Source organism: Coffea arabica, chromosome 2e (assembly GCF_036785885.1).
Source record: "Coffea arabica cultivar ET-39 chromosome 2e, Coffea Arabica ET-39 HiFi, whole genome shotgun sequence".
Lineage (NCBI taxonomy): Eukaryota > Viridiplantae > Streptophyta > Magnoliopsida > Gentianales > Rubiaceae > Coffea > Coffea arabica.
This window is the reverse complement of record NC_092313.1, coordinates 65,431,936-65,443,518: the sequence shown is the minus strand read 5'-3', so window position 1 is coordinate 65,443,518 and position 11,583 is coordinate 65,431,936. Positions and strand designations below refer to the sequence as shown.

Here is an 11,583-nt window from a genome sequence, read left to right as displayed (position 1 = left end):
ATTCTTTTAGAAGTTCGAAAAATGTGTCCAAGATTCTCAAGTACTTGGTCAAAAAGTTCAGGTGATCTTGCTTCTATGAACAGGTATCATCTTTTCTGGTTTGGTATATGTAAGAGATGGCTTCTCTTACCATAAAAAGCTAAGAATCTTCTTTTACAAGCACAAATATTGGCAACCAAGAAGCAGGCTTAAATATAGTAAAACCATGCACCCAAAAGACATCAAAATCATTTCCTTAATTACTTCAGAAGATCACCAATCACATCAATATAACAATAAAAATCATAATAAACAGCATCCTACAGAGTTTATAATGTCAGAGCTACGAGTAGCAACAACTGTTTACATACTTTAGACCAAGTGGACCGTGAATCTGATTCTCAAATATTTGTGCATAGAAGTAGAATCATATTTCTGAAGTCTTTAAGAAAACTAGGGATCTTAATCATTCCTTATGAAGGCAAAAAGCCAACTAAGCAAATTAAGTTTTTAAGGGTAAGATACAAGGGGTGTTCTTTGTCATCTCCTGCATGCAGTTTCAGAATATCATTCAGGAAACTGTCACATAGAACTAACGCGTGTGAGGCCATTCATGTAATGCTTGTATATCCTTGCAGTATCGAGCATTTGATGCTTTTAGCTCTGAAAAGAGCACAGAGCGATTTCTCATCCCCAGAACAAGAGGGAGACTAGTTATAGATCAACTTGGGTCTAATACCCCAATGATGTAAGCAGAGCAAAGTCTGTTTTCTAAAGCTGATTTGGACAATCTGTCTTGGTCCATGTTGAATAGCATGCATGTAGAACAGACTGTTAAATTCGCCAGAGAATAAGTGATTCATTTATCTGACCTCAGAAAGCCTGGAGTAAATATCTGACCTATTGCTTCAAGTGCAGATATCTTCCAACTCTCAACATGCCTAATAACCTGCACAACATTTGAAAAAACAAGAATCACCAAGTTATACAAGCGTTATGATTTACGATTTGAACATGGTTGCAGGAGGAACATATATTCCACTTACTCTTAACTGATCGTCAATATCATAGGTTGTGGTTCCATCAATCAGAATGAGAGGCCTCCACAGAAGTATGAGATGGGTTCTGCAAATCAATGGTGCGATCAATTACAATCTTGAGAAACTTCAATTTTTGACAATCACTCCATTTCTACTCAGCATTTTCACAAGTCTTCTAGAAGCCAAAATGCAAGTATAGCTCAAGGAATTATTGTTCCTACTAAAGCTCAGATAGAGTTACAAATTATGGAACATAGAACCTCATAACACTACAGGTACACGAAATGCTTTGGGAAATAATTATATTGTTGTTTTTTACAGTATCCATTTATGCATGTGAAACAAAAAAGAAGAGCACTGACTTATACTCTTCCATTTCTGGTTTGTTCAACTTCAAAGAAGTTCGATGGTAAAATCAAGAAGCAAGTCCATATTGAATTAATCAGATGTTCCAACAGTCATTGCTTGCTTCAGGGACTTAAACAGATGCAACCCAGTAGCTATTCTTCAGAAATAATTATATACCTATTCAAGGAATAATAGAATTGCTTAGACAAAGGCTAGATACAAATTAAGTGATATTTACCAGGTACATGCTCAATAAACATTTGCATTACCTTAATTTCCACGATGCAATTATATATTTGGCTTTTGGATTGATGCCCTGCACATGAAAAGCATAGATTCAAATGATGGAGCAAACTGAAGCTTGGTATAGACTCATGAGCAACATTAAGGTAGAGAAAGCTACTTATGAAGGCAAGAAATTACATTAAGAACTGAAAAACTTACAATCAGAAACTAAATGAAAACTAATCAATATGACATGAAGATGAAACAAGGAGATATGACATGTTTGCAAACAGAAGAAGTAAACATCATTGCCAATCAACCCAGTATGAAACGCAACTTCAGTAATATTGCAGTGCGTAAAGACCAATTACAGAAAGTGACAACTAGAAACAATTATGGAATTTCAACTGATATATTTGGCATTTCAATTTTGTGATATGAAGTTTTGATAAGCAAATAAAGTGGTTGATTCATTTCTAATGCTCAAATGGAAAAAAAAGAAAATCCATCTTGAAGTTACTTTCCCTCTCCTCTTGATTTGACACTTGAAACAGACAGCAACTGCCTGCAACAGTTGCCCAACAAGAGAAGCTGACTAACATGACTGTTTGATAACTAGTCAATGCACAGCTCACAAAATCAGAAAAACTCTGTTCAGAGATCTTCTACAGAAGTATCCAGATCAACTATTCAATGCAACCTCTTCCTCATTGGCTTGTTTTTCTTCCCTGTGGTAAAGGAAGGAGGGGAGGAAAGGCTCTCACACCTTCCATTTCAGTTTCAGTGGAAGCTCAAAGTAAAACAGGATCTCAAGTAATGTTGCTCCAGCAATCTTTGGCAACTGCAGCTATCTTACTGGCTGTCTAGGCAATCCATTCTGTTTATTTCATTTCTTCCTTCTTTCTAGCCAACAATGAAGAATCTATAAAGTAATATGAGAATCATGTCATGAGATGATCTTGCACCTATAGACATTCAGTATATTGCATACTTCTCAATGAAAACATGACCAAATCCAAAGACGTTTTACATTCTTTATATGATTTGATAATAAAAATTTCCCTTTAATTGGACTAACTTTAACATGGAGTGCTAGCGGGGAAATAAATCTAACACTTTCAACCAGCCCTGACATCAATCAAACACAATTCCTCAATTTTTCCTAATTGCTGAGAAGTTATAGAAATCGTCCTAGTTGCCAATTCATAAAGCAGTTAGTCTGGCTTATAGATTGCTTTAAAAGCAGCCAGTAATCAATTACACATTGAATCCATGTATTTTGTTATTATTTTCCAACAAATTTTGGAACAGAGACCATCTATTAGGTAATAGGCAAGACATGTTGAATCATAAAAGGGTAGAGAAAATGTATAGAGTGATAGGCCACGTGTTTTCAATATCACATTTTTAGTTAGCCAGTATGATTCACTTCATGGACCATGATATAGGGAATATATGATTATGAAAGAATAGGGAAAACAAGAAAACTATTAGACTACAAGTGATTATATTTGCAGCTTTAAATGTTGTCCAATTAGTTTTAAAATTTCACCACATAAAAGGCATGTTTAGCATTCTTTTATACCATATCAAAATATATCTAGTTGAGTAACTCCAAATGAGCATCTATCAATTTACAATATCAAGTCCCAACTTGCCAATCCTAAAAATCAACACAAGGGTAATTCTTTTTCTTTCTGTAGTCAATGAGTAGTGCACTATTTTACTTGTATTCCTTGATACAACAAACTTCCAGTGCACTTATTATGAGAAAATCAAAGAAAACTAGTGCATACAGTCTATATTGCTGAATGTCGGGAAAATCCAAATGATAAGATATTGATTGAAACCAGTATCACTTCTATTTTTCCACTGTCTCTACTGATCAGAAGGCCACACCCTATTAGCAGATAAAAGCTTCCACTAACATTCATGTGTGGCACAGGTCCATCTGATATTGAAGGGATATCTGTACACAACATCAAGAATTCCCTAATACATACCTGATGTGATAGTATCCCTAAGACCTATTTTAAATCAATATGTCATGTTGCAGGATGTGAATGTGCAATATGATTGACCTGCATCAACCTCTTCAAAGGCCAAAAGAGTTGCTCAAGAGTTTATCAATAGGTTGTCCTAATGAAAATCATCAGGCACGTCCAAATGATACTTCATCCAGCATGGGATCAAGGCTCACACATCAGATCACAAAAGCTACTAATTTTTCACCTACATGTCATATCCAAAGGTGTTATACCTTATCACATGACACAGTGAGGGAACATGTTGCTAGATAAGAAACAGCATGAGTTGGTTGTGATGCATCAGAATTCTTTAATCTGGTAATGATTTGCAAATACTCTCAATGGAAAAATCAACAGAAAACAGCATACTGAGAGTACAAGCTTCAGATGAAACCCTTATTTCTGTTCTAGCTACTAATTTATGCATTATACTTCTGGGTGACAAAGATAAGATTGACAGTTGGCTATATGATAATTAATATTACGTGTTTATGTATGATAATAAGTTGGTAACAGGTGATAAAAGCAATGTCTGTCAAAGGCAAAGCTGAAAGAAAAATAATAACTTTGTATTTACAAAGTGCTACATTTCTTGGTTCACATGAGTATGTGACTAAACCAAGCTAAAAAATTATTAGCTTTCAATTTTCTTTGAAGGTTTATAAAAGACTTCAAGAGATGGAAGAAATAGAATTGATTGTCAGGATTATGGAGGTTTACAGATACAACTCATTCTTCCTATTTTTTCAGCCAAGGGAAAACAAAGCTTAAACAATGATAGCTATCTATTGAGAGAGAATACCTTCTTAATCTCTTTTAAGAATATGGATGGATTGTCAAAGAAAGGTACCAGCAGTTTCAAGTTGCGTGAATACAAATCCCTTCCTGGACGGAAAACCAAAAATAACATAAAATTCAACTGTTTTCAGTGCCCTGATGATTGTAAGTGATACCTTGACATGAGAAACTTGACATATGCATAACAAAAATGACAGAAAGCTAGTATCTTGCAGATGCAACTAAAATATTGCATGCATAAAAGATGAAGTTTCTTGATGCGAAGAGATTGAGAGATTAACTGAAACCAAAAAATAACTCAAAAGAAGACCATGTATGATACCCTCATCCACAGGAATATTAAATGAGACAAAACAGACCAAACAAGTAGTTGGACAGATTGCAAAACTCATTAACAGAACATTAAGAAGTGCGGGAAAATTAATAAAAGAGAGAGAGCTAACTTCAGTATCTTGACATGTATAGCTATAGAAATGCCTCAGACTCTAACCTATCATCTCATATCCTTCTCCACATCACTAGCTCAAGGAAGTATACCGCTATATAAAGTTCACTAGTAGGAACCAATTGGTTGTGCTGTGGAGAGAGCACTTCTGAAGGCTTTTAGCCTTTGCAAGATACCCTGACTAGAATCTACCCTTTCCAAGAATATATCAGCAAGAGCATCTAAAGGATGACTTCTAAAAGTATTGCAACTGAAATTAGCACAAATTAATTAAACAAGGCCCTTGAAGCTACCGCATATGAGGCTCATAAATGGCTCTTGAGCTCATTCTGCAATAATATGAACCCACAGAGACAACTCCCACAACTTAAAATTGGCAGGTGAACAGAAAGTTGAAGAACACGAGCTGTATGATATCAGGGAACACTCATCAATCAGAATCAAGAGAGTTTCCAACACAACAGAATTTTTTTGACACAGATCCGAACACTTAATGAAAGGGAAACTTTTTCATAAACTACTGATGCTTAAACTTGTTAAAGCATAATTTATAATAAAATAATAGGTTCTTTACCCACACCGCCAACCTTCCTAAACCTATCTTTCCAACTACCGCAAATATGCTTGATCAGAGATTTTATTTACCCAAATTGAAACCTGCCTCAACCAATCTCTTCTCCTACCACAGAATAAGGTCAAGGAATCCAAGGGAAATGTGAAAACTATAAAAAAACTATTTGTGCTAGACACCAATTGTACATAATAGGGACAAAGAAAGACAGAGTGACAAAACTAGAGGTTAAAAGAGTAAAACAACTGACATAAACTGTATTACCATTTCAGCTTGACACAGATCCCGTAAAACAGAGATAAAAGCACTACAACAGACTACAGAAAAATACATGGCACTCTAGCATAACATAATTAAAATGCTACATGCTCTGCAGTCCAGTGTAAAAAAGGTAGACAATGAAAAAGATCTCTCATTTGTACCTTGAAATTTAATAGTTGGATCTTCAAAAGTGCATTCATCTGCATAAATTGCTGAGGTAAAGTGTCCTGAGTGAAATAAAAATTCAAACTCAGTTCGAATGAAATGATTTATTAAACATGAAGGCTGTCTAACTGACACATTGTATATCTTACATGAATTGATGATACTTGTGTGCCTATTGTCATCCATCGAAGTTTACACATGTTAATGTGTTTATGCCTTGGAATTGAAATAAGCTAAACTATGTGATTAGCTCTTCCATAAATTAAACCAAAGCCTCTATACTACTTCCAATATCCTGTTTTCTGCACATAATTATGAACCAAGCATATTTTACAGTCCAATACTTTCTTTACCAGATTGAATTAATGAATAGAGCTTGACAAAATCCTATTGATGCTTGGCCCTGTTTTTACTCCTTAGGACTCATGATGTGTAGTCCTGATTGTTGACATCACTGAGATATAGGAAAATGACAGGATCTGAAAAATGTGTGAATGTTATATATACAGCCATTCATAGCTTGAGAAACAGATTCATGATTTTTGGTCTAATCCATAATCCAAAAGTAGCCACAGAATTACTTGACTTGGAGATGCAAAACGAAAAAAGAGGAATTTTTTAAGATTCTAACATTCAGTTAGAGTTTGTCCAAATCCAAGTGATTATGTATCCTTTTTGACCATTGTGTACTTCTATACAACACATAACAAGCACATTATCTATCTTTTTTCACTTAATATGTTCTTAGTTAACTTTGTCACTGTGTTTAGTTGTATGCGTGGTCTGTGTGTGTAAGCTTCCTATTCGGTGTACTACCATGTAGACAAATGCTTGCAGTGCTTCAAGTCTTCAGAAACAATGGGGGCATGTTGTCCTTCCATAGGAGTTTTTTCTGTTTCTTTATATTTTCTTGAAGAAGCTCATCTTCTTTACAGGAAGTGATATCTAATTAAACCTGCAACATGTATAAACATGAGTCTTGAGACACAAAACAACCATTGGCCACTGGACATTACCTGCACTTTTTCACTATGATGTCATTCTTATTTTGAAGTGTTCTTCACAGCATTATTGTGCTAAGTAAGATGTTAAAAAGCTTGGACAATTTCATATCTAATACAACGGCAACCTAGTAACTAGAAATTTTCGAATTATTTGCATTCAATCTGAGCATGGGATTGTATATTCACTATTCAATTGACAATAGCGTCGTAAAAATAGTTATACCACCCGACATACAGTTGATTAGCTAATGATTTTCAGTTCCCGAACTATCATACGTACGTCTTTACACTTGACTGATAGTTACTGTACTTGCTGCTGTTTTGGAAAGGAAGGGAAAAGATACAAGGTATTACCTGTTACAAAGTATGCTTTCTCATAGTCAGACTTGATAATCATTAGAATGTCATCTATATTAGAAACCAAATTTTCATCAATCTGACTGTTTATTGTGTCCGATCTGCATAACAACTGAATAGTCATCATATAATTTTTGTTTCGATATCTGGAAGGAACTTCACTCAATGCTACCCACGATATTTCAGTAAAAGACTTAAAATTATGTGCTCTTTTCCAGAAAAGGCTGCTTAAGAATTCCCAATTACTGAATACTAGGACTCAAAAGAAAACTTTATTAACCAATTTCGACTGTCATCCATCACAATTAAAAAATTTATACATAGAAGGAAGGAAGCAAGTCCATCGAGACAAAAGCTGCTAACCTTCCCTATATAAAACTAAGATGTTTCAAAAGAAAGCACCAAGAATCTTAGAATCAGTCGATCGATCACACATATGAACAGCGGAAGTGATTTACCAGACCAAAATACTCACTATTCTTTCTCAAGCTTGAGATGGTTGCTATGCTATGAGACTAGTAAAATTATTAATTAAGCTGATATAAATTTAAAATTCAAACTAGCAATGTCTGGTAAATGCTAAAAGAAGAATAGCATGTAAGGCATCAACAAGACGAGCATGAATATTGAGCTTCATATATTGTAAGCTCAGTTCAAAATGGAAACCAATCCTTTCTAGGCCATTCTAACCATCGACGTTTCTAGGAGCTATTTATAGCTTTTAGTGATAATTAAGACTACCATCTAAATTCTGCACTCCAGCCAAAAATATTTAGGCAATCTAGTTAAAGTTAACATAAGTCTCTGAATGCAATCATCCACAAATCTCAGACAATAAATTTCAGGTTTTTTTTTCTCAGACAGTAAAGGGAAACTGCCTTGTTCCAAAACCATAAAAAGAAATTATTCCTTTCTCTCTCTCTCACTCTTTTTTTTTTTTTTAAACCTTTTCCATTCCAACTCAATCCAATGCCAGTTACTTCTTCATTTTCTATTTCAAGCTAAAAAATCGAAGGCAACACAGTATACCATCAACACAGCACACCCACCCACCAAAAAAAAAAAAGGTGGGCCAAATTAAGGATAAAACCCACCCTTCAAACCCCAACCCCAATTCTTTAAAAAAAGAAAAAAAACCCCAGAAATCCCAAGTAAATGAAAAGTGGGGAAACTTCAAATAATGAATATTCCAAAGATACATGTTAACATGTTGAATTCCGACCAAAATACCTGTTTTTGTCAGACTGGGAGAGGAGTCTTAGAAGTTCAGTAACTCCGGTAACAGCAAGTTTCAAGAATTTTGGGGTCTGGGTTCTTTCCTTCCTGCTATTGGGATTATTGGAGCAGCATTGGAGGACACCATGGTTTCTCTGAAAAGCAATGAAAAAAAATACAGAAGAAAAATATTCAGTTATATAAAACAATTTAGCATACTTTTTTTTTTTTTTGCCTTGGTGGGATTTTAATGAGATTTACTTGTTTGGGAAGTAGCAGCATTTGATGGGGTTGCGGGAGGCATCCAATTCCCGCCATTGCCAGTCTTCATTCAGGTATGTTTGTTACTTATCTATTGTGCTTCCTTTTCTCTTCTTCTTTTTTTTTTTTTTTTTGGTCGACAAATATTTGGTATTTACTTATTTAATTTTAAAGAGAAAGAAAGTCAAATATATTGTTCTAATTGTTTTTCACTTTAAGGGACATTAAATGCAAACTAATAAAGTTGGTTGTACTTAGGCATGTCAAATAGATCGAATTTTATCCAAATTGAATGTACTTGGATAGAGTTTGCATTTAATTTCTCAAACTCAAATCCCGCTGAGACCCAAACCCTTTAAAAGAGTTATGGGTCTAGATAGGATCTGATTTTTCTATGATTATTCAAATTCAAACTCATACCAGACCTATGTATATATAATTAAATTATATATATATTAGTAAATTTATAAAATAATCCAATATTCTATGGTCATTGGAACGAATATACTAAAACTTCATGATTGTTTTCTTTTTTCGAACTAATTCTAGTTGTCATTGTAATTAATACAAACTTTTTCAGAAAAAGGAGAAAATTAATTACAAATAAATGAAAGATTGGACATAGATATAGTTGAAGTTTCAAAAATAAATAAAAGCAAATAATATTTATTTTTTTGAGTTCATAATATTACGTTCAACTTTTTGGATATTAATTTTATTATTTGAAAATTATTATTTGAATTCATAATATTGTTGCTCTATTCGTCTAGCGTCGAGTTGGAATAAAAACCATGGGCCTATTTGGCAAATAGGTTTTTTATTCAAGTTTATATCTTACCAGTTTTTTATCAACTTTAATTACAGTAATCTGAAAAAATTTCTTCAAATTTTTTACCTACATACTTCAAAATATCCAAAAAAAAAAAAAAAAAAAAATTCCCTTCCTCCTTTCTTCTTCCACCTCAACCCACCACTACCTTCGTCACCTACCAAGACCGGCCGACGCCGCGCTAGCCACCTCTTCCGATGCCTGTTCCGACAAATGCAACTTTTTTTTTTTTTGCTTTTTCTCTCCCCCTTTCCTCCCTCTCCCGCTCCCCCTCTCCTACCCTCGCCACCCTTCCCCTCTCCTACTACCAATGGAGTAGGCACTTCATCAACTGTAGCCTTGGAGGAATCAAGCTCGGCCAATAGCTCCTCAACATGATTCTCAAGGTCAATATCTCCATGTACTCTGGAGAAACTCAAAACAGCTTCCCAAACTTCAATGATCGGCTCAAAAGGCATATCCTCAATGAACTCCAAAGCTTCAACCAAGTGTCCAACTTGACCCAAAACATCAATAACACCCAAGTAATGCTCAATTCCTGGCAGAATTCCATAGTCATTTTGCATCATCTCAAAATAAAAGAAGCCTTCTTTAACTGCTCCTTCACAAGCACAAGCTGATAAAAAAAATTTCTTGTTTCTGTTGTTACAACTTCCGGCGGAGGGAGGGAGAGGTGGCGGGGGAAAGGGGAGGAGAGGGGGAGTGAAAAAGCAAAAAAAATTCCCATTTCTGGTGCTGCAACTTCCAGCGGAGGGAGGGAGGGAGAGGGAGAGTAGAGGGGGCAAGAGAAGGAGGGAGAGAGAAAAAGCCAATTTTTTTTTTTTTTTTTTTTTTTGCATCTGCTGCTTCCGGCTGGGAGAGGGAAGGGAGAAGAAGAAGAGAGGAAAGAAAAGAAAAAAAAAAGAAAGAAAAAGAAAAGGGAAAAAAGTTTCCATCTTAAAATTTTTTTCTACAACTTCTACAGTAAGTTACAGTAAAGTTTTAGATAAACACTCAAAAAACTCATTTGCCAAACGGAGCCCATATTTTATTCCTGCATATGGGAATTGAAGCAAGTAAAATTGGCTTAGGTCGAGTTCGGTATGGTTAGTGTATTGCTATGTACGTTGTGATGTACACTTACAGGGATAGGTGTATATTATGCATTGATATGGTGTACACGAATAAAACTTATGAGTACAATAAACTTATGTGAGAGTACATCATATAATGTAGAAAGTACAATAATAAGACAATCATACGAAATTGTCAACCATACCTATGGTACCCTAAAGATGATCGGCCCAACGGCACTAAATCCATATGTGATTTCTATAATTTTTATATTATGTCCTTCTCTTGTTCTCTTTGAAATTTTGATCTCATAATATATTTTCTCATGCCCTTCACTTTTGGCTTATAGAAGAAACTTAATGTCTATTCTTTTCAAGACTTGTGAAGTAATTGTACTCAACATTCATTGAGTCACACCCCTTTTATAAGTTCCTAGATCCGCCACTGATGATTGCCGACTTCTAAATCCATTAACTGATACTAGCAGCTTAGAAATATGAACTTCCTATACATATGGGAACTTATCTTCTAGATATGAGGATTTACTATTTAGTACGTAAAAAGTTCGATGCTCAATAATTAAAAGGGGTTAACTCACTTATGCCCCCTAAGATTGGTTGTAATTGCAGAAAACTTCTATTTTATATGTTAAAGGTTACGCTTACTCTCTCCTACATTCACCTTTTGGGTGAAAAAACCAACCCATGATCATGATATGAACGAAAAGCCCCATTGAATTTCCTCAAAATATCCTTGTAGAACTCTAAAGAACTATTTTTATTTATGGATTAACTAGCCCCATTCCTCCTGCAATTTGGGGTGTTACACTTTGTCCCCTTAGATTATTTTTTCATTGCTTTGCCTGGACTTGTGTTCACCATTATTGATTAAACTAGTTTTTTGGGCCCTGCTCTTTGTGCGAGCATGCATGATAGTGAGATAATTGTGCATGTTATTTGTTAATATTTTAATTTTGGCCAGATATTATGTTAATTGATGGATTTT

The 11,583-nt window shown here is 34.8% G+C and overlaps 1 protein-coding gene across 1 annotated transcript; it reads right to left on the bottom strand.

The window, feature by feature from the left end:
* Positions 1-252: 252 nt before the first annotated feature.
* On the bottom strand, positions 253-8,835 carry LOC113732668 (uncharacterized). The gene is made up of 8 exons (XM_027258590.2): positions 8,697-8,835; positions 8,451-8,590; positions 7,218-7,321; positions 5,856-5,921; positions 4,422-4,504; positions 1,637-1,683; positions 1,026-1,104; positions 253-928 (listed from the first exon to the last, which is right to left on the bottom strand). Exons 1-8 carry the CDS (start codon positions 8,751-8,753, stop codon positions 839-841), a joined length of 666 nt encoding a protein of 221 aa, XP_027114391.1. The 5' UTR covers positions 8,754-8,835; the 3' UTR covers positions 253-838.
* Positions 8,836-11,583: the final 2,748 nt, after the last annotated feature.